This window comes from Otolemur garnettii, unplaced genomic scaffold (genome assembly GCF_000181295.1).
Source record: "Otolemur garnettii isolate 467f Iridium unplaced genomic scaffold, OtoGar3 scaffold00029, whole genome shotgun sequence".
NCBI lineage: Eukaryota > Metazoa > Chordata > Mammalia > Primates > Galagidae > Otolemur > Otolemur garnettii.
The window spans coordinates 10,219,987-10,244,653 of NW_003852424.1; the positions used below are offsets into that span (position 1 = coordinate 10,219,987).

General features: G+C 39.9%; 1 protein-coding gene across 1 annotated transcript in view; it reads left to right on the forward strand.

The window, feature by feature from the left end:
* AGBL1 (ATP/GTP binding protein like 1) overlaps nt 1–24,667 on the forward strand; it is a 581,937-nt gene that overhangs the window by 18,695 nt on the left and 538,575 nt on the right. The window contains exon 5 of the mRNA XM_023512636.1: nt 22,257–22,294. Within this exon, the coding sequence (XP_023368404.1) occupies nt 22,257–22,294 (38 nt within the window). The remainder of the gene's footprint in view (nt 1–22,256; nt 22,295–24,667) is intronic.

The following is a 24,667-nucleotide window of genomic DNA, read 5'->3' on the forward strand; positions in this document are numbered from 1 at the left end:
TGGGCACACATGTGCACATACCTACGTGCACACACAAGCACACACCTATGGGCACACATGTGCACATACCTACGTGCACACACAAGCACACACCTATGGGCACACATGTGCACATACCTACGTGCACACACAAGCACACACCATGGGCACACATGCACACACCTACGTGCACATATGCACACACTTATGGGCACACATGCACATATCTATGCACACACACTCATGGGGTTATGTATTGTTAGAATTTAAGGTGAGAGAGCGAGGGCAGGAAGCTCATCCAAATTGATTAGAAACACTGTACTATCTTAGCAGACAATTAAAAAAATAGAAATTATAATTCACAAGGAAGAAATTTTTAAAAAACGAGTAAACTCATAAAAGTATACAACTCCCCAATAATCAGAGAAACACCATGTAGATCAAGATACCAATTTGACAAATCAGAGTAGGTAGTGAAGAGATTTAAAAATGATTATGTTTGTTGTTGGTAAGGATTCAGTAAAATGGATATATGTGCTGAAGAGAATGTTTGACTGATAAAACCTTCACGCAGAAGGTGGGGTAATATATATCGATATGTTTTTAAAGATGGTATTCCTTAACAAATTATTTTCCTTCTTGAAATATGTCCTAAAGAATCCTTGTGAAATGCAAACAAAGACTTGTGCACAAAAATATCATTCACAGTTTTATATATAAAAGGAAGTATTATAACTAGAAAAATTCAGTAATATAGGGAATGTTTGGTAAAATTGATATATTTATACATCCTAATATTATGTAGCAACACACACAGCATAGGTTAGAAATTATGTGTGTCTTGGGAACTAATAGTTTGTGATAAAATATTGACTAGAAAAAGTAAGGTTCAATATGCAATATGGTCACAACTATGTAAAAAATACACACGCAACTTCTGCTTGTGGCCAAGATGGAAGAAGGGAGTTCACATTTGTCTTCTCACCTAAAACAATGCAAACTACAGATAAAACATATGAAACAATGTTATTTCTTTATTTATTCTTATTTTCAAAATATGAAGGGGCTATATATATTTTTGGTACATGGATATTTAAGTCGGGGGCTGTTAGTGATCATTGTATCTGATAGGTTTTACCTCTCAATCCCCTGTTTTGAAGATATGGACATTAGACTAAAAAGGACAGTGATCCCTGAGAGGTAAACCCTTAAGCCTTGGGATATATGTGCTGAGAACCCTTAAGCAGTTCTCAACCTGTGGGTCGTGACCCCTTTGTAACAATGAAAATACATTGTGGCATGGAAGGTTGAGCACCACTGCCTTAAACTGTCCCAACTTATTATCTTTTTTTTTCCCCCAACTTATTGTCTTGTAAGAGTTTTCAGATGGCTGTGCAAGAAGCACGAATAAGTGAGTTCTTACTTTATTGGTTCATGCCAGAGCCAGATATTTATTTATTTATTTATTTATTTAAATTAATTAATTAATTTTAAAATGTCATTTGCTTTTATTCAGATCTGAATTACCTGCAGATGCTTCTTTTTCATTTTTTAAATTAATTTTTAATTAAAATCATAACTGTATACATTTATGGGGTGGAGTGTGATGATTTGATATGCAAAGTGGAAAGCTTAAAACAAACTGATTAACACAGCCATCCCCTCACTTACTTATTTTTGTGGTAAGACATTTAAAATTTGCTCTTAGTTATATTGAAAAATACCCTTGCATTGTGCACATAAGGTGAGATCCCACCAAATGCCCTCCCTCCTCACCAATCACTCTCCCACTTCCCCACCCCTTTCCCTCCTCGCTCCTCCCCCTTGCTAGACTATATTTGTGTTGTATCATTTGTATGAGTGTGTAAGTATGGTAAAATGATTTCTGTTCTTCTGGGTAGATACCTACTAATGAAATTGCAGGATCAAATGGAAGGTCAACTTGTAGTTCTCTGAGAATTCTCCATACGTCTATCCATAAAGGTTGTATTAGTTTGCAGTCCCACCAGCAGTGTAGAAGTGTTCCCTTCTCTCCACACCCACGCCAGCATCTGCAGCTTTGGAACTTTGTGATGTGGGCTAATCTCACTGGAGTGAGAGTATCATTGAGTGGTTTTGATTTGCATTTCTCTGATGATTAAAGATGATGAGCATTTTTTTCATGAATTTGTTGACCATTCATCTATCTATTATCTTCAGAGAAGTTTCTGTTCAAGTCTCCTGACCACAAAGAAATGGGGTTGTTTGCTCTTTTCTTATTGATTAATTTGAGTTCTTTGTAGATTCTAGTTTTCAGACCTTTGTTGGAATCATAACCTGCAAAAATCTTCTCCCATTCTGAAGGCTGTCTTATTTATTTTTGGTATTGCTGCAATTGCCAAGGGGTCTTCCTCATAAAATATTTTCCAAGGCCAGTATCTTCAAGCATTTTCTCTGTACTATCTTCTAATATTTTTATAGTTTCTTATCTTAAATTTAAATATTTTATCCAGTGAGAATCAATTTTTGTTAGTGGTGAGAGGGGTGGGACCGGTTTCAGTCTTCTACAGGTGGCTAACCAGTTCTCCCAGCACCATTTGTTAAACAGGGAATCTTTTCCCCAATGCATGTCAGAGCTAGTTATTTAAAAGAATGCAGCTACTAACTTAGGAAAATTTTATGAAACAATAGGTATATATCTGTTAAAGGCACTGAGCCCCAAATAGGGGATTTCCTGTACTCTTATACAAGCCGTGAGTAGAAGGGCTCAGGTAAGGTTCCGGTCTCCAGAAATCCTATGCAAACCCATTTTCAGCACACCATTTTGTAGCATGATAACTTTTCCCCTCAATTTTAAAAACAGAAGTGATGGAATGACTAGAATAAATAAGTGAAACATGTGCAGTGAACAGTTTTACTATAGCCCAAGGACTCTAAAGAGCAAAGAGGAGGTTGAAATAATTTGTTTGTGAATATGGCCTACCCTAATAAGAGGAATCATCGTCACACGCAATAAAATCTCATTTTATGTGTCATGTTTCAGGCCAAATGAATACCCCCAAAATGCTTCTTAGAGTTAATATCAAGGTCCCCCAGTTAAGGGATGGCTTTATGGAATTAAATAATTCAGTTGCAGAATTAAAATATAAAAGGGTCAGAAGGAAAGTGGAAAATGATCATTCTGAAACAAGATCAAGAGTCAATGGGGCAGAGAAACTGGAGAGTCAGTTCCAGATGGCAGCGACCCACTAATCCTGAGCACATGTGTACACTCCTGCCATCTCTTGGTAGGAATGGGTACTACAGCTCCAGATTGCCACACCCACAAGCCCCCATGCTTTTTTTTTTTTTTTAAAAGACAGAGTATATCTTCTTATTTATAGGGATGTTATTTCCAAGAAACTCAAAGAAAATAGCCTTTAAAAATTCAATTTGCTATATTTTTATGTTATTGACTTCTTAAATTTTGTTTGTGGTGGGGATAAATAGTGTTCACTCCAAGCAGCATCTTATTGGTATTCTTTTTCTGATTAGAGTTGTTGGCCAAGGCTGAAATGAGTTCATTGAACAATTAGTCGTTGGGTCAATAATGACTCTGTTTCTAAAAGCAGAAGAGTGACAGTGTATTTTGGAAGGGAATTGTTAAGGGGCCGTTGATTTTTCGATGGACTTTTGTGCACAATTTCTTCATATTTTTGTTTTGAAGGGGCAAAAAGCTTAAAAAGGAGGTGCTAAAATCATTTTTTAAAAAGGAGATTCTAAAATAAAGTATCTTTCCGCTCTCAAGGTCAGCTTTGGTCCCTGAAAATTACCCTTTAAGTAGTTCCTGTAGGATGGGACATCATGGTTAGCACTGGTTTGTAGTGTGCTGGCTTTGGACAATTGTCCATTCAGACATCTGGAGTGGGTATGTTTGTTATCCCCCAAGATGGATTTGAAAATATCATGCAATCTCTGGACCGCATATCATTTTCAGTAAAAATGAACAGTGGAGAAATTAATGACAGTGTAAAGAGTCCTCTTTTTTGCTATGAGTGTTCCACGCCTATCACGCAAACATTTCAAGTGTAATTAAACATGAGGGCAAACTGCCTTGGACCTGTCAAAATGTTTGTCTTGGGAGTGGTAGTTTACTCTCAAGCCAATCTGCAATGAAGCCCTCTGGCTAAAAGGACCCTTGTAAGTTCATTTCTCAGAGGGTGTCATTACTTTCAAGAATTTGAATCATCAATATTAATAAAATGAGACATCAGTTGGGGATCCAAAATGTGTCAGATGTTTTCATTGTACATTATCTTATTTAATTTTCATATCATTGTGAAGTTGGCATTTATACCGCCATTTTGCAAATGAGGGAACAGAGCCTGAGAGATATTTGGCAACATGTCCAAGGTCATATGAGAGTGAGGTTCAAGTCAGAGAATCTGACTTTAAATCCCACATTTTCCCCATTATACAGTGCACACTAGTTTTTCAATTCATCCAGCCCAAATCTACACTTATTTCCAAAAATGATTTGAGGCTCACTAGTCTGTTATTGATACCAATGCTATATCAAACATAATAAAGCACTTAATGTCTACATCTTCCTTTTTTTGTGAGCAAAATCATCAAAACTATACTGCAGACTTACACATCCCAATGAAAACCACAAACATCCACATCAGTTAACAAGGTCTCACATAGTGTCAGCTGTATAGGAGGGTATCAGAGAAGGAAAGATATTGCTTCATATTTTTAAAGTCTGATATTTTTTACAACTTCCTTTTTAAGTAGAAGACATATGCTTCCTTTTACAATGAATTTTTATATGAAATCCCACAATACAACACAGATAACAGGTACTTTTTTTTTTTTTTTGAGATGGAGTCTCGCTCTGTGACCCTGGGTAGAACTCTGTGGTGTCATCACAGCTCACTGCAGCCTCAAACTTCTGGGCTCAAGTGATCCTCTTGGCTTTGGTTTCTGGGGTAGCTGGGACTACAGGCACCTGCCATGATGCCTGGCTAGTTTTTCTATTTTTAGCAGACACTGGGTCTTGCTCTTCCTTTGTCTGGTCTTGAACTCCTGAGTTCAAGCAGTCCTCCCACCTTAGCCTCCCAGAGTGCTAGGATTACAGTGTGAGCTACTGCGCCTAGCCAATCGCTATCTTGTTGAAAGTCATAGTTGAAAAATTCAGATTTCTGCTCTGTCTCTGCTCCCAAAACTTCTCTACCCCATCACATTCTCTGGGATATCAGAACTTGAAAGAACATGTATTGAAAGCTCCCTGAACTACTGAAATTAACATGATATTGGAAGTCATGGATTTGGATTCAAGAGTTGCCTCCTCTTTCATTGACTTTAAGCAAATTTCATAATATTGCTGAACCTTGATTTCTACACTTTAAAAATGTATATCATAGTGCTTGTCCTATGGGGTGGTTGTGAGATTTAAATGGACGAGGACCCAGAGTAAAGGGTTGAACGTATCAAGCCTCAGTAAAGAATACTACCCTTCAGTCCTCATGTCCTCATTCTTTTTTTTTTTTTAATTAAATCATAGCTGTGTACACTAATGCAATCATGGGGTATGGTGTGCTGGTTTTATATACAATTTGAAATATTTTCACCAAACTGGTTAACATAACCTTCATGGCATTTTCTTAGTTACTGTGTTAAGACATTTATATTCTACATTTAGAAAGATTCACATGTACCCTTGTAAGATGGACCATAGGTGTGGTCCCACCAGTCAGCCTCCCTCCACCCTTCCTCCCCCTTCCCTCCCCTCCCTCTAATAATCACACTAATTGGAAATGACAGACCCTTTCTGGCCAGCCCATCAGGCTGACGGAGAGTAACTGAGGTCCACTTCCAAGTCCTCTGTCTGGGAATGAGATGGCCAGGTGTGAGGTGGAATCTTTGTAGAGCAACACATTCTCTGGTGAGGAATTCCATCCTGATACTAGTTCTTGACTTTACTATTTTTTATTTCTTCCTTTTACTCCTACTCACATCCTGTTGGAACAATTCATTTTGTTCTTATCCTGTTCTGGGGTTTGCTTCTGAGTGTAAAGCAGAAGTACATCTGCACTTTCTCAGAGAACTCATCGTTTGGCTGGGTCGCTTTATAATTAGATTTCTCAAAAGCCTCTTTCCTCATATATCAATTATTCCACTCCCTTAATCATCTTCCTCAGCATCCTCCATTATCCTGCTCATTTGTCAAACTGTCTGGGTCTCTGCTTCACAAAGAAAGACTGATATGTACTAATAGGGTGCGATTCTACATTAATGGCCGTGGCCTTGGAATCTTTTCTCCCACATTTTTCCTTTCGCTGCCCCCTTGCCCTGCTACATCATAGTCTTGACTTCAGTATCTGATCCCAGAGACTGTTCAGTTAACTGTACTTTAGGATTTCTGGGATGATGATTTTAGAAGTACAGCATTCTGGAAATCAATGCTCTCTGCTTTGTGTCTCTGTGTGCTGGAAGAACTAACTTCCTGAAGCCCTAACTTGTTCTATAGCTAATTAGCCTATGATATAACCTTGGTGATACCTAGCAGACAAGGTGAATTGTGGAATGAATTCCTGATCCTCTGTTGGGTAGTTAGATGGGAAGATGAGCCAGGACTCAGGCACAGAACAGTTAGCCCTCCTTTCCAACAGGAGTACCAGGGCCCTAAAATTTACACTATGGTGATTTAATCATGGTCCCAACCCCATCAAACTGGACATGAAAGGGACAAGCTGTCAAGGTCTTAGGCAGAAGACGTGTAAAAGGAAAGCTATATTTTTACACTTTGTCATTTAGGTCTTCCTGTAGAACCTGATACAAATATTCTGCCTTTGACAAGTTCTCTTCCACTTGCAGACGCTATTTTATGATGGGTATAAATTTATTCTTTTATTATAGTCACTAAGCATGACTGATTTACTTCTTGATCTATGAGGGTCTTTAAATACCACATTCACTCATGTGTTTATTCTTTCATTATACGTTTATTGAGAGCTTACTATAGGTTGGGTGCTACGTGGGCACGTAGGAATACATGAGGTCCTGCCTGTCCTTCTGGGTTTTATCGATTAATAGGAAAGACAGGTGTTAATCATAACATTCCAGGAATATATCTAAAATCACAGTGATAATAACCGCTAGTTGAAGCGTATCTAGGTGAAGCAGATATTTTTAGGGTGTTTGTAGCTCTGATTGGTTGAATTTACTTGTGGTCATCCTGGACCAAATTAGACACACGTGAACAAGTGTGCCCTTTACTGTGACAGCTCTGAAGGAGAGGTCATGTTATAGTGTCTATTTTTCATAGAGTTTGGGAATTTTTATTTGCACTTAATACATATTTAACATTGTTTGATTTATCAGACTCAGGAAATGAAAAAAAAAAAAACCTGAAGCATAGTTGCCTACCAAAATAATGGCTAGAAAATTTTTTAAAATTACATATGTATTATACCTTCTTGAAAGTCTGTGAATTATGTGTCTTGCTGGGATCCCATGTCTTTAGAGTAAAATAAAATTTGATTCCAAATCCGATGGGAAATCAGTATCCCTTCACTTCTTGTGGTCATCAATAATTGTCCAGCTGTTAAGTTTTACTGAAGACTCAGGGCACAAGGTGGTTGTGATAGTGATTAAACCACGTGACTGCATAGCCAAAAAAGTTGATATTGGAGATTCATAATTTTAAAGGTCCCTCAAGGATTTCCTTTCTTAGGAAAGTCTGGCTATTTTCCCTGCAACTCAGGCTCTGCGATTTGCCCATATTTCTAAGTCTATCCCAACTGTGCCTGTAGGTGTCTTTTGGCAAGTGTCCTCTTTGTTAAGGATAATCACACATACAGAGGAGAAAATAAAAGGATTCCCTGATCAAATACATTTGGGGTGCTCTCACTCAAATATCATAAAGTTTTTTTTAAATCATAGAGATGTCTCAGATTTTTAAACCCATTAATCTGTTGCAAATTAAAAAAATTGTTATACAGATTTATTTTAAATATTTCTGAGGAATTATATCATCTGTTTGGCTGTCCATAGCATATACTCTGACCCAAATGATTTGGGTAACAAGAGATTTTGTTATTTCCCATAAGTGAGTTGAGACATGGGACGGACTTCAGAGTTGGTTGATTTGCTGATGTCATGATGGCATCAAGGGCCCGGACTTTTTCCACCTTTGTCCCTGCCACACTCAGTGTGGGCTTCATGTTGGGTCAGTTAGAAGGATGACTGCATTGGGCCTAGGCCTCACCTCCAGCCCTCGAGATTGCTGCTAAAAGCAACTTGTAGTGTGTTTTTCTAGTCTTTTTAATATTTACCAAATACATGCACATGTTTGTGTGTGTCCGTGTACATATATCATGTTATCCTCATACTTTTTGGTGAACTTTTACTATTTTAACATCGATATTTTATTTACTGTTATGCAAGTTGCTTATTTCCATTCAACAAAAGTATATAAGGCTCCTTCTTTACGTCATAAAAGTTGCATAAATACATTGTGCAAATATATTATAATTTCTTCCGTCATTTCAGTATGGGAGAATATCGTGTGAAGAGCTTCCTATACGTACCTGAACGTGGAATGTCTTCTGGTATTTGTCGTCATCAGAACACACTTTTGGATCTGCTGATCTAGAACTACACATTCTCTGTGTCTGTTGCCTTAAGAAAAGACTTAAAGCTCTCAAGACATTTGACTATTTGGCCAGAATATATTTGATTGATAGTTCTTGAAAGACATGTTGACATAGGACACTAATTAATAATCACGCACTTGGTCATCGTCATCTGGCCCCTGTGCATCAAAAATGCTAACTTCCCACTTTATAGGAGGCCAAGTACTTGTTCTTTCACAGGCCAAGTACTGTGATGCTGTACTGCTGTGGAAATTGTGACATTACTCATCAGCTGACTTACTTCATCTTGGACGAACTCTCCTTCTAGCTATGTGACTTGACTAGAGTAAATCAGACAAATGAATTTACAGGCAGAATTTTGGCAGCCTAAAAGATTCTGGCCCCCATAGAAAAGTTTTTAAAATTTGCCTAGTGTTTATAAGAAAAATTATTTCTCATAATTTATATTATTTGAAACTAATTTTATTTATCAACAAACACTCTGCAAATGTACAAACCCACCCTAGTAAAGCCATTTAATCTTCATATCCATTTAATCCTATTAATGGGGTGGTGCAAATAAACATGGGTGATTTTAACATGTCTTGGAGTTTACACAACTGTCTTGCTTGCAAAAGCCAAGCTTTCTTTCTTTTTTTTTTTTGTTCTTCATTAGGGATTGGATTGATTTCCAACAGAAAGATTATTCTGTAAATCCAATTCCCCTCCAAGTGCTGTTAATTGTTATCTACATGTCTCAGATTGTTTACTCAGTTGTTTGAAGGTCCAGATGCTGTAATTTAGAAGGTTTGTCAGTTTAACTTTTTCTTTTTCATTTCTAAAGCCTCATTTGGGCCTGAATTTATTGTAGGTGACAGCACATTTAAGTAGCAGAAAAGAAAAAGAACTAAATCATTAAATTGATGGATCAGAGAATTAAAATGGTTTTAAAATGAACTTTAAATGAACTCTCCTGATTTCAAAAAATTACAAGACGAAAGATCCTTTGGGACTCCAATGAATGTTTAGGACCTCATTTATGTCATCTATGGTATCTTTCTATATGAGAGTGACTTAAAATTATCACAGATTTTGGTCACTGGTAGCTGAGCTCTTGCCGTGCTCCCTTGTTTAAAAGTGTTTATTTTACAGAACTTTTTAGTTCCACTATATTATTTTTCTAGAATAACAGCAACCATTTTTTTCATTTGCTCCCATCACAGTGTCACCTCAAAGAATTATGAATTCTTTAAATTGGAAAAATAAGTTGTTTTCCATTCAAGCTCTTATCCCAACACTTTCATGTATTAAAAGTGTAACTCATATAATAATAGTATAGTAAATATAATTTTATTAATATTATTAATATTTGTCTTTTGTAGCAATTTGTCTTTAAGTAGCAATCATAAGTTTATTAAAGTATATATTCAATGTTATAAAATGATGCATAAATTCTTACATACTTATAATTACATAACATGACAATTTATATCTATTTTTAGCATCATACTCTGCTTAGTTAATATAAATTTAGTAATAGATAAGAATAGTCCAGGCTGCCATATCCTAAGCCTATTGTAGACTTATCTATAAGTCAATCAAGATCCAAGAAAATTGCATGCTATACATCTGATAAAGGGCTGATAACAAGAATCTACAAAGAACTCAAGCAAATAAACAAGAAAAAAATAAATGACTCCATTAAAAAATGGGCAAAAGACAGGAACAAAAAACTTTCAAAAGAAGATAGACTAATGGCTAACCAACATATGAAAAAATGCTCAACCTCTCTAATCATCAAGGAAATGCAAATCAAAGCCACAATGAGGTATCACCTAATAACAACAAGAATGACTCTTGTTAAAAAGGCCCCAAACAACAAATGCTGGCATGGAGACTGAGAGATAGGGACATTCATACACTGTTGGTGGGACTACAAACTAGGACAACCGCTATGGAAAGTAGTTTGGAAGTACCTCAAAGAACTAAAAGTAGACCTACCATTCAATCCAGCAATTCTATTACTGGGAATTTACCCAAAGGAAAAGAAGACACCTGCTTTCAAATCTTTATAGCAGCACAATTCCTAATTGCAAAGATATGGGAAAAACCCAAGTGTTCATCAATACATGAGTGGATTAATAAAACATGGCATATGTATACCATGCAGTACTATTCAGCCACAAAAAGGTGGTGAACTAGTACCTCTTGTATTAACCAGATGGAAGTGGAGACCATTCCTCTAAGTAAAGTATCACAAGAATGCAAAAAGAAACAGCACATGTACTCACTATTAAATTGGAACTAATCAAAGAACACTTAATGTGCACATATAGAAATAACACTCATTAAAATTCAGGTAAGTGAGATGGGGGGAAGATGGATGGATATCTGATCTTTCCTTTTATGCTTCCAGATCTTTCAAGAGTGGATTGTAGCATACATGTATTATACTTACAAGAATTAAACCAAATGGGTGGCCTATATAGTCTACTATTACAGCCATCTATTGAACAAATATCCTGTAAAACTCTACTTTGCATCTCTATGCTTAATTATGTACGCTACTCATTGTATCTTCACATATACAAATTATAATACAGGATTATAGTATTGCATCCATGTACATTGTACTTAGGAATAAACTCTCCTGTTTGTGAGAGCTTATTGCAATCCTGGACCACACCTTTCCCCCAGACATTAGCTCCCCAGAGCGCCTCCTCTTCCTGGTGCCCGGGGTTCCCAAAAGCTTCTGTGGAGTCCTTGTCTTGTTGCTGTGGATCTGGAAACACTTCACAGTCATTCTCATCTGCACAGTCTCTGCTTCTGACAAGCCAGGCAGGCGGAGTCCATCCAGCCCCGACTGCAGCACTGTGCTCCTGGTTCCTGTCTTGGGCAGTAGCCACCTCCCTGCCGAGTGTTACTCACCAAACCAGTCTGAGGTCTGGGTTTTGATTTCTCTTATAAAAATTTTCCATGATTGATGATGGCTCCCATATCTGCCTTTGATAGCGTCTGGATAGAGTTGGGGGTGGGGATTCTTTTTCTTTTTCTTTCCAGAGAAAATGGACAAGTTCCCTGGTGGGCACAAAATCTGGTTCAACCTTTGCACCATATGTTCTTGGTTTTCCTTTCCTTTCACCACGCAGGGGACATCTCAGTTTCCATTTCTGTTTTCTCCTTTCTCCCTTGAAAATGGTGATTAGCAAGATCGTGTGTTATCCATTTTCATCAGTCATTCAGCTGTGTGTGTTTGTGTGTGTGTGTGTGTGTGTGAGAGAGAGAGAGAGAGAGAGCACTTGACTGTGAGATTTTATCTATCCTGCTATTCCCTCTCAAGCCAGGCAGGAGGCTGGGACTGTACCAGATGGTATTCTGGGCGTCTGTGCTCTGTAGGCAACATGTTCAATCCCTTCTAAAGGTCCTCCTGCTTTATCCACCTGTTATTTGGCTAACTCTCCCCCCCTCCCAACTTTCTCTTTCTGCTACAATACACTCATGCCTCTCACTGCATGGTGTGGCTCTAGGGTTACATTCTAGAGTCACCTTCTTTGTGAAATCTCCCTAAAGAAGCTCACAGGCCCTACTGCTCAATCTTGTGCTGAACAGTAGAGGTTAAGTATTTCGCTTGGGGTCAGAGACATGTGAGACCAAGTTCCAGTTTTGCTGCTTATAATGTGGCTACTTCAGGCAGGTTAACTTAACTTCTTTGTCTCTTTATCTATGAAATGGAGATTGTCATGAGAAATAACTGAACCAATCTTATTTTTCAACGTGATCTGTCAAGAAATTCTGTGAGCTCTAAATTCAAAACATATCCATGTTATGTGGAGAAGATCATTTTAATTACACCCTGGAGAATAGTTTGAGGTGGGCCTAGCATGGATGGCATTATATAAGTTCTAGGGCTACTGCAGTAGAAAGATGAGAGATGGCACTTGGGTGATTTCTATTTATTTAGATATTTTCAAATTGTTTTTCTGACAGGGTTGTCTAGTTTTCAAGGTAAAAAAGCCTTGGATGCCTTTTGTTAAATTTATTTCCAGGAATTATGTTCTTTTGGGTACTGTTGCAACTGAGATTTCTAAAAAACTTCATTTGTGAATTGTTCATTGCTAACATATAAAAATACAATTGATTTTTTGTGTATTAACCTTTTATTATTGCCACTTGGAAAAACTCATTTGTCAGTTTTTAGTGGATTCTTTAAGATTTTCTGTATCCAAGATTATAGTATCTATAAATAGAAATGGTTTCACTTTTTCTTGTCCTGTCTGCACATCATTCATTTGTTCATTCGTTCATTCCCAATGCCCTGGTAGAACTTCTAACATGACGTTGAACAGAGATGGCAGAATTTATGTCTTTATCTTGTTCCTGACCTTAGGGAAGCAGCATTCAGTCTTTCTTCATCAAGTGTCATATTAGCTGTGGGCTTCTCTTGGCCCCTTTATCAAGTTGAGAAAGTTCCCTTTTATTCTAGCTTATGGAATGGTTTTGCAATAAAAGTGTGAAGAATTTTATCAAATGCTATTTCTTTGTCTATTTAGACGATCATGTGGTATTTAAATCCTTCCTTATTATTTTGTTTTTAATTTTAATAGAATGTTTTGAATTTTCTTTTCTTTTTTTCTTTCTTTCTTCTTTTTTTTTTTTTTTAACTAAATCATTGCTGTGCACGTTAATGCAGTCATGGGGTACGATGTGCTGGTTTTATACACAATGTGAAATATTTTAATCAAACTGGTTAGCATAGCCTTCATGGCATTTTCTTAGTTATTATGTTAGGACATTTATATTCTACATTTAGTAAGTTTCACATTTACCCTTGTAAGATGCACCGTAGGTGTGGTCCCACCAATTACCCTCCCTCCACCCATCTTCCCCCCTCCTCTCCCCTCCCTTTCCCCTTCTCCATATTCTTGGGGTATAATTGGGTATAACTGAGTACCTTCATATGAAAGCTCTAAATTGGTTTCATAGTAGGGCTGAATACATTGGATACTTTTTCTTCCATTCTTGAGATACTTTGCTAAGAAGAATATGCTCTAGCTCCATCCATGTAAACACGAAGGAGGTAAAGTCTCCATCTTTCTTTAAGACTGCATAATATTCCATGGTGTACATATACAAAAATTTATTAATCCATTCATGGGTTGATGGGCACTTGGGCTTCTTCCATGACTTAGCAATTATGAATTGGGCTGCAATAAACATTCTGGTACAAATATCTTTGTTATAATGTGATTTTTGGTCTTCTGGATATATACCTAGTAGAGGAATTGTAGGATCGAATGGCAGGTCTATTTTTAGTTCTCTAAGTGATCTCCAAATATCTTTCCAAAAGGAACATATTAGTTTGCATTCCCACCATCAGTGTAGAAGTATTCCCTTTTCTCCACATCCACGCCAAAATCTCTGGTTTTGGGATTTTGTGATATGGGCTAATCTTGCTGGAGTTAGATGATATCTCAAGGTGGTTTTGATTTGCATTTCTCTGATGATTAAGGATGATGAGCATTTTTTCATATATCTGTAGGCCGTGCACCTGTCTTCTTCAGAGAAATTTCTCTTCAAGTCCTTGCCCACCCTGAGATGGGATCACTTATTCTTTTCTTGCTAATATGCTTGAATTCTCTGTGGATTCTGGTTATTAAACCTTTGTTGAAGACATAACCTACAAATATCTTCTCCCATTCTGAGGGCTGTCTGCTTGCTTTACTTACTGTGTTCTTGGCTGGGCAGAAGTTTTTTAGTTTGAGCAGGTCCCAGTAGTGTGTTTTTGGTGCTGCTTCAATTGCCCGAGGGGTTCTCATAAAATATTCGCCCAGGCTGATTTCTTCAAGAGTTTTCCCTGCACTTTCTTCTAGTATTTTTGTAGTTTCATGTCTTAAGTTTCAATCTTTAATCCAGTGAGAGTCTATCTTAGTTAATGGTGAAAGGTGTGGGTCCAGTTTCAGTCTTCTACAGGTCACCAGCCAGTTTAAATCCTTCCTTATAATAAGGTAAATGATTATATTGATTTACTTTCAGACGTCAAACAAACTCTGAGTTCCTTGTCCAAATCCCACTAGGTCCTTGTGCATAATCCTTTGTAGTTGATACTATGTCTAGAGAGCCCATAGCTTTCTACTGGTCTCTTATTTTCCCAGAGTCCTTTTTCTTTTCTTTTTTTTTTTAAGTGGAGCAGTCACAGAGATTATTTTAAAAAAAATACTAGATCATTGTTCAAAACCCTGCAGTGAATCCACCTCTCAGATTAAATTCAAAGCTCTCAACGTGCCCACCAGGCACTACAAGAATGGTCAGCTGCTATTCCTCACCTCAGTTCCTGCTCCTCTCCTGCCTTCCTGTTGGCTCCAGGAGGCCTGTCCAACTTGCTGTCCCTTGAACAGATCAGGCCTGCAGTCTCCTTCCAGTGTCTTCCCTGGCTGTGCCCTGCTCAGAGCATGCTTCCTCCTGATACCAGATGGCAACCTCCTCCCATCCTTCACCTTCTCTTTCAGATGTTGCTTTCTCAATGAATCCCACTGCGGCCAACCTTCTCAAACTTGAAATCAGTCCCTATGCAGCTGATCTCTTTACTGTGCTCTTCTTTCTTTCCTCCATTAAGCTTATCACATTTTAGAATGCTTATTTAGTGTGCTTAAAAAAAATACTATTATGCATTGCCTATTTCCTTCAACTCAAGAATATTGAGACTCTCTGAGTGCAGGAGTCTTTGGTTTATCAATTCATCCTGTTACCTAGTCAAGTAAATATTTGTTGAATGAATGAATAACATATATAAAGCTCTTAGACAAGTGCCTTGATTTTGGAAAAGGTTCAGCAAATATTCAATGATGTTCTGTGTTTAAATACCATCAAGTGATGGGGTAAAAGGATGCAGAAAAAAAAATTTCCTGTTTTCTGGAGCTTGTAGAGAAGAGCAGACAGACATTAATAAATAATCACATAATTCAGTGAATAATTACCAACTCAGTGAATATTACCATTGTGTAATAAGAAGAGGGGAAAAAAGGACCAAAGTGTCTAACAAAGGACTGGGGGTGAGGGAAGTCTTTCCTAAGTTAGGATGGAAAGAATAAGGTATGAGCTACAGGTAAGGGGGTACAGGGAGGGTCCAGAGCATTTTAGGTTGCAGCATTAGCAAGGACCAAAGAAAAGTGATGGGAACATATTCTAGGGCTTGGCAAAAAGCCATGGGGCAGCAGTACAGAGGGTGAGAAAGAGCAGTGCGAGATGAGGCTAGAGAGGGTGGCAGCTGCCAGACTTGGAGTGCCTCCTGGTCCATATTTGTCCCAGATTTGTATTTTTATTCAACACCAAGAGTGGGTATGGTGGTGACAATGTCAGAGTGCCCTAACCAGATGTTCTTTTGAGAAGATCACTCCAGTTACAAGCAGGCTAAAGAAAGGTTTGAAGGAGATCTTGAGTAGATATGAATGGATTAGTTCTGGAACTAAACAATAGTTAAGTGGGAGATATTTGGGTGATTTTAAGTTATTCTACTCTTTTTTGCTTAACTATATTTTCTAATGGATCTAGAATGATTATGTAGTTATTATGCACTTATTATATAGGAAATTAAAATGTATATTTTAATTATATAGGAAATTAAAATGTATATTTCAACCAAGGACCCATAACTCTAGATATCACATTTCTTGGTGAAGTACCAGATTCTGAGATGCTTTGACTAGGGTGAGGACAGCAGAGTTTAAGAACATTCTAGAAGTTAAAGTCGGGTGTTTGCAAGAGTGGTGAGACCTGGGCAGTAAGGATGAAGTAAGGATGATGAAGGATGATGGGTGTATGTGCAGTTTCTGGGGAAATTCCACTCTCTGGGGAATGTTAGGATCTCCGTGTCTGAATGCCAAAGATTGTAAGAAACCTTGGGTAGAGGGAAGACTCTAAGGTGGCTCCTATGACTCCCACCTCCTGGTTTTCATGTTGTATAATTTCCTCCCTTTGAGTTGGAAGAGCTGATTTGCTTTTCACCTGTAGATTATGGCCAAGGTGACAGTATGTTACCCCTCTGATTATGTGAGGTTATATAACACTTTGTCTTGTATACATATTCACTAGAGAAACTCTCCTTGTTGAAAAGTATGCAGTCATGTTGAGGTAATCTATATTGTAATGAAGAGCAGGTGGTTTCTAAAAACTGCAAGTAGCCTCTAGGGACCGAGAGTGGTCTTCAGCCAACAGAAGGCAAAAAGGTAGTGTCCTTAGCCCTACCAAAGCCAAGACGTTGATCTTGCCAGCACGTTGTTTGTGTTGGGAAGCAGATCCTTTCCCATCTGAGCCTCCAGAGGAAGACATGACCCTGGCTAACACCTTGATTGAAGCTTTGTAAGACTCTAAGCAAAGGATCAGCCTAAGCTGTGGGATCCCTGCCCCACATAAACTGTGAGAAAATAAATGAGTGTTGTTTTAAGCTGCTAAGTTTGTGGTAATTTATTACACAACAATAGATAATTAATAGTGGTGGTATTTGCTATATCTAGGCCATCTGAGCTACTAGATATTTGACTTCACAGAGATAGTGTTTTTTTTTTTTTCTTCCTCCATTTACCCAGGGATGGGAGCTCATTTTTCTTCTGACTGGTAAATGGCGACCCTGTTGACTCACCGTCTGCCAGCACATTCAGAGATAAGTCTGTCTCCTTACTCGGTCCTTGTTCTACCTTCTGTGATCCAATGGTGCTTTGCACCTTAATGTCACATTTCAAGGACCATAGTAGGCTTTTACTTTAATTTTTGCTCTATCGTGCTCATCACATCATCTCATCATTGAGATATTCTTATGCACACTTTGTACATGAGAGGGCTTCTGAGATGTGGAGAAATCAAATAAACCTGGAACTCAAGACCATAAAAGTGGCTGCCCCAGGCAGTGCCTGTGGGTGGCAGGTTTGAACCTGGCCCCAACCAAACTGCAACAACAAAAAAATAGCTAGGCAATGTGGCAGACACCTGTGGTCCCAGCTACGCAGGAGGCTGATGCAAGAGAATTGCCTAAGCCCAAGAACTGGAATTTGCTGTGAGCTGTGATGCCATAGCACTCTACGGAGGGTGACAAAGTGAGGCTCTGTCTCAAAAAAAAAAAAATGGCTATTCCAAGTCCCAAACCTGAGCACTCTATGTCCTAATTGAGCAACTCACTCATGGCACCTGTGACTTACTTCTGACTGAGTTTCTTGTCTTCATCTCCTGACCACCACTGAATGTCTAAATCCACTCAAGCTATAGCCAGACTGTACCACACAGAATCCTGGGTCAAACCAATGAAGTCAAGTTGGACAAGTTGTCCGCCCATTGGCCCTGTGATGTATTAATCCTATGGCCATGTACCAGTTACCTGACCTCTTGAAGTGTACGGTCCTTGTTTGAAAGATTAAAAAAACTACACTGGGAGATGTTTTAGATTCCTTCTAGAATTACGTTAAAAAATTAGAGAGAAGAAATTAAAAGCACTAGATTTAGAGGTAGACAGAGGTTGACTTATATTCCAATGCTGCCTCTTGCTAGTCTCTGTACCTTGGGCAGGTTATTTATCTTTTGTGAATTTCATTGTTGCTGTTTGTAAAATGGGGCTAATAATTTCACCATCTAGTATTCCTTTAAGAGCAACTGTGATATATAATGATGTGTATAGGACACTTAGCATAGTGCCTGGCATATATAGGAGCTCCTTAAACAGCAGTGATAATTATTAAAGACATTTTTGTAATGATTTAAAATTTACTTCAATTTGAAGAAGTAAATTCAATTGTTGCAATTCTGTGTCTTGTTGCTAAATTTCTAACAGGAGAATATTTACGAATTTGCCCACAGTTTAAGCCAAGCCTTTCTGGGGAGGCGAGTCAAAGTGACCTTTGAACTCTAGAATCTTGACAGTTATCCCACAACATGACAACAGGCAGCATGGGAGCCACTCGACTTTGCCTTTAGCTGTTGTCATTGTAATTCTCTTGGAGCAGTATGTTCTACAAAAATTTCTAAAATGACTCTTGCATTGACATAAACGCAGGGGGAAGTCAGATGGAAGACATTTTGACACTTCTGTTTTCTATCCCACATAGATGCCCCATCGGGAGGCTCGGATAATGTGGGGTGATGGTAAGGAACAGTGCCCCCCCCCAAGTCATCTCTGTAAACTTAGTGGAGCTACCAGGACCATGGAGTCCAGGCACTTGAGTGTAGCCCGAGACAGAGTAACTCTCCACAGGCCCTGATTTTGTGGCTCCAGTTCACTCAACATGGCTGGCTTAGTTTCTTAAAGTAGAAGTACCTGAATGCTTTCTTTGTCATTTAAAAACTTTAGTAGGTTAAACTTTTGCTTTCTGTAGGGATAGCCATTGGTTGACAGAGTAGTTGCCTCGGTTCAGACAGGGGACCAGTGCTTCAAACACTCATCCACTGAACCTCCCAGACACAGAGAGCCCTGGTGACATTCACACAGGTGACCAGGCACCATGTCCTTGCTCAGGTCTTATATGGACACGGCATCCTAAATAACCTGTTTTATTTTCAATAAAGGACAGCATTTATATTACATTCCCGTTAGGCACACGTGTGTGTGTGTATACTTTAAAATAAAAATTTCTCAGATCACTGCTAACCTTTGCTACATAAGATGACTCTGGTATATTCAATTCCATCCCAGTTTCTTCTGTTTTATTAGCAAATACAGTTAGTACCTATGAAGTTGATTTTACAATGCACCATTGCATCACAACTTGCAGTTTGAGAAACACCGTGACTAGATGACGTAGTGGCTTTCAGTCCCAAAGCTGAACGTCCCCAGGTCTGCTTCTACTTCCTTGACTGTCTGTCCTCAGACTAAGTGTAGAGCCTTTCCTGGGTCAGGCCTCTATTCTGCTCTTGGCTGAATTTCCTCGCAGCTGTCCCCTGCTCCTGTGGCTCCCACTGCCGCTGCTACTGCAGCACTTCATGCGTTTCCAACTCTGGACGCTCCCCAGAGTTCTCTGTGTATACCTCCAGCAAGGTCCCAAACAGTTTCAATTGGCTTTACCTGGCATCTGGAACTCACTATGTCCATTATTTTTATCATTATTTTCTCTAAACACTGCGAAGTCCCCCTTCATCTCTTAATGGCTCGCTCATTCCCCCCATTCAGCCTGAATATTTCAGACCACTGCCGACTCTTCCCTTTCCATTGCCCTCCATAACTAACCTTTCATCAAATCTTGTTAATTCTTTGCTCACAACCTCCCTCTCACTTTTCCATTTTTGACACCATATCACCTTGATTAAAAAAAATGGCTCCTCATTACCTACAGAATCAAATCTGAACTCTTTAGAAAACGGGATTGTGGCCTCAAGTCTTATCTCTATCATTGACCTCAGTGTGCCCCTTGCTGCACTGAACATTGATCCTCTGCTTATGACCTATAAAGAAATAAATCTTTTCTGGTCTCTCAGGAATCAGCTTCAATTCTTTGACTAATGTGGCACTTACCATGTGTTTCCCGCCATATAATGTCACTATTTGGATTCATATTTATTTGTTATGTTGACATGTTATTAGATACTTTCTAGAGAATTGAGGCCTGGGAGTCTTCTTGAATCTCCCTCTCAGCCTCTACAGCAGCACTTCTCAACCTTCCTAATGCCACAATGCATTTTCAATGTTAAAAGGGGGTCGTGACCCACAGGTTGAGAACCACTGCTCTACAGAGTAACCAGGCCATAAGGATGCTGTCCTCTAGACCAGTTATTCCCAAACCATCCCGTGCATGTGAATTGCCAGTGAGAATAGAGCCTCTGATTCAGCAGGTCAGGGATGGGGCTGAGATGCTGCCAGTTCTATTTAGCTCTCAGGAAATGAGAGGCTGCTGGTCAGAGACTTAGGTTTTGGGCTCTCAGCTTCCCCCTAACTCATCCCTTTTTCCCCCAGACCACTCTTTGGGTTGGCATCCTTATCACCTCTCCTGTCCCTCCCCACCACTACTCTGTGTCTCAAAACACATCTACTATCCAATGGACCATGACCTCAGCTATGAACTCCTCAAAACAAAAGTACAGTGTGAATCAGAAATGCAAGGTTACTGCCCTTATAGATCTGGCCTGTGATCTGGGAGTGGGTTAGGTGCCCTGCTGGAACAACTTCATTCTTTTCCTGTTTCCATGGTTTCATTCACTGCTCACCCTTTTTGATGAAATTAATTTGGCTACTACGCTTTCATTTAAAATTCTGATTTTCTTTCAGCCCCAGCCCAAGTCAAACCCTGTGTACTGTGGCTCCCAGGTTTTCTGTACTACCTAAGATTCCCAGAAACCTTCAAGGTATTCCTTCCTAAACCCATTGTTGCCAAAGTTCTGTGGGCTCACAAAAGAGTGAGGGCTGAGGAGCTGAAAGTCGATCAGAGGAAAATGGTTCTGTCTTGGAGGTGGAGTGGTAAATGGAGCAGCCCCTCCCCTGCAGGCTAGCCTCATCTTCTTCCTGACCACCCTGGGGGGGTTTAAGTCATGCTGAGTGGGTATGTCACCTACCCTGTGGTGGGTTTGCAGTGGGGCCTGTGAATTTCAGGCCTTTGCTCTCACTGACTTCCTTCCAGGTTATTGGAAACAGTGATGTCTCTCCTGCTACATTTCTACTGTATTTTAGCTTATATTTATTCATTCATTTATTTTCCTTTTCCTGCTGGCCCTGTTGCTCAATATTAACTAACATACTGTAAAGAAAACTGTCTTTCATAGACCAGGCAGAGGCCAGGCCAGGGCAGGGCCAGTGAAAGAGAGAGATTCTGGAAAACAACAGAAGGGGAGGACGCAGAGGTGGGCACAGAGATGCCTAGATTTGGGGTCTTAGCTCTGCTCATGTCTATATATAATTTTGGAAGCGTGATCCAATCTCTTTGGCCTGGTTTCCCAGTCCCCTGAGAGGTGGTGGGCACAGATGACTGCTATTAAGTTAGTAGGGCCATTTAGAATACTTCTGGTCTTTAGCAAAGCAAGCATGATTCTCTTTCCATCAGTCCAGTTTTCCTGTGCCCTGTGAGTGGGTCTTTGTGTGACCTTCCCAGGCTCAGGGAACAGACTGAAAGATCACTAATACATATGGGAGCCAAACTTTATTTTTAATTCTCCTTCCACTGCAAAGATTGTGAAATTCCTGCATGGAAGAAAGCAATTAACTGGGAAGGAAAATCTTGATGTAAGCATTTTCCACTCTGAGGAAACAGCCTCTCTTTCCAACGTGAGCGCATTTTCCACTGTGGCCTCTGGGGTATGAAGTTTGCACCACGGAGGCTTCAAGTCCCACTCCCTCTTTGCCCATCCTCCAGCATCCCCATATGTTTCCAGGTACAAATTAAGGGACTAACAAGAGCTCTGGCTGATCTGAACAGAAAAACAAGCCGCTCTGTGCAAGGAAGTTGGTGGAAAGCGGGAGGCAAGGGGGGGAGAGGAGAAGATTTTCAGCAGCAGAGAGGGCCTCTGAGGCCCATCTGCAAGACAGACCCTTCACTCAGCACGGTTTCTGCATTTATGCCTCTTAAATGGTCAGGAGGCGATCGATAGCACACACCTGCTACCTGGTTAATCATGGCTCTGTTAGGTAGCAGCCACGAGCACGCTGGCTGTGGGATCCTTGGGCTGACAAAAAGACCACTGAACATTGACTTTCCACTTTTCTTTCTCTTTCCCCAGGGTAGCCACTGAAGTTTTGGCAGCATTGCTGAAATCCAGTAAGCACCTCTTTTGAAGAGTGGTTCTTTCTTTTCCCTCTGATTTTAGTTAAAGGTACTCTCCTGTTCTTATGGCTCATATTTGGCCCGTAAGGCAAATAGAGCAACGTCCTGGACCTTTGGGGTGAGATGGAGGGTATCACGGCTGCACCAAGAGCATGACTGCAAAGAGAAAGTACATGTCCCTTCATGTGGATGTGTCTGTAGCGATCCCACCAAGATAACTGACCTAAAGGGGACATTCTGTCGATGGCAGCACTGGGGTACTCTCCAGCCCCTTCTAATAGGGCCAACAGCCCTGAAGGATTATTGGCAGAAAGTCCATTTTATCTAGTGGAAGAAAAGGTTATGGCTGGGTGGGAAGTGGGATTCTTACATTTGGCTCTCAACTCAGCTGAGCTCACAAATCTACATCCTTGGCCAGGTAGAGTGTTGAGAATTGCTTGGACAATGTAAATGCTAAGAACAAATTTATATCAAAAAAGTTGACTTTCATCTCAGTTGCTGATTGCAAAAGAATAGCTCTGGGGTGGGGCTGAATAATCTGAAGACTTTTTGTTTTTTTGCCTAGTCGCCCTTGCCTAATTACATTGGGAGTCAATTTCATGTGTGCAATATAGTAGCAGGCACCATGCACTTGGGAGGGAAGGAGTCTTAGCTTAATGCTTTTCCCCCTCTCCTCTTTACCTCTTCATCTGTGTTAATTTGGCACCTTGGAAACCAGCGGCTTCAATTGTGATATTTGTTTCTCTGTAGGGAGCCTGAGGCTTGTGGGTAATAGGTGAACTTTAATAAAACTTATAAATAAAAAAATAAAAATAAAAATGCCCTCTCCACCCATCCATACATCTCTGTCAACCACAGGCACAGAGAAAAAGCCAAAACCACACGATAATGTTTCCCTTTTCACAGACTGAAGAAAAATTGGAGCTTGAATTCATTTGTTGCATTGAACTTGACATGAGACATGGGTTTATCCACAGCTTTCTGACCTGCAGGTAGAGTGCAGGTGTGAGCGAGAGAAGGCTGAGGGAGGAAGAGTGAGACAGGAGGGCATGGGAAGCCGTTCCCCGTGGGTACCGGGAAGGGGATGGTTCTGTCTTTAGACTGGACATGCTACAGGTTTGGCAACTTTTTCTCATTACTTCCTGGTTCCCTCTGTGGCTCTCAAATGCCCAGTGTCTGATGCAGCCAGGTGAGAGTGTTGAATTGTAGAAGTAAAGGTGCTTGCGGATGGCCTGGCGGGCCAGCCCTGAATGCCATGCCTTGGGCAAGTAGCTTTCTCCTGAGTCTCCCCAGCCCAGCCTCAGCCCTGGGGAACTTGACGGTTCATGGGAAGGGACCCTTGAGCCCCTAGTAGGGTTGACTTAGGGTCTAGACACATTCACACTTTCCTTAGCCCTTAAGCTTACAGTGAAGTGTCCTGATAGAAAATGTCCCTGCATGGGTAAAAGTCCAAAAGTAGTCACATGCCAGTTACTACCTATGTCGATAAGAAGCATGATGTCTCAGCCAATAGCGCAAATATGGCCAGATTGAGGCTCAGGCCATTTCACTAGGTTTCCAGCACTCAGGCTGAGCTTAGCAGGTGAGCGTGCCGTGCGGAGGCTCAGCTCTTAGTTTCTGACCTCTAGAGTTACTCTCCCCTTAGAGCTCAATGCAGGGATCACCTCCTCTGACAAACTTTCCCTGACTGCCTGACTGGGTCAAATGCCTTCCTGCTGTGCTCCCATCGGCCCCGCACCTGAGCATTGATCACACTGCTTGAAATTATTGCTGTCCATCTCTCAGGGGGCTGCAAGCTTTGGAGAGAAAGGGTTATCTTTGTTATCATTGTTCTACTTGCCTCAGCATGATGAAAAGCCTGCAATAAATACTTGTTGACTAAAATTCGAAATGGATGACTGATTTGCGATATTCACATGTACAAAAATGGCAATACTGTGCCCTGCTACCTGCATCCACCCATCCGTGAGGCGAACCGATGGTTTTAACATTTGTCCTTCTAATGTCCATATACTTAATACCTTAGAGAGCTGCTGGCTTGCGGTCCTCCACCAGTAAAACAGGTTGTAATGTGCCCTAAGAAAGATATCTCGGGTTATTTGCTAATTTGGTTGAGCTGTCTATACAAGTGTTTATCTGGGGCTTAGGATTTTTATTTTTGACATGAGAGAGTTGAATGAGAGTTCTCTAATATTCTATTACTAAATACTCAGCCTTCATGTCTATGAGTGTTTGTCAACCTTGGTGTCATTGGCATTTTAGATAATTCTTTGCTGTTAGGGTATGTTCTGTGCATTTAAGGGTATTTAGCCAAATCTTTGACCTGTACCCACCAGATGCCAGTATTCTTCCTAGTTGTAGCAAACA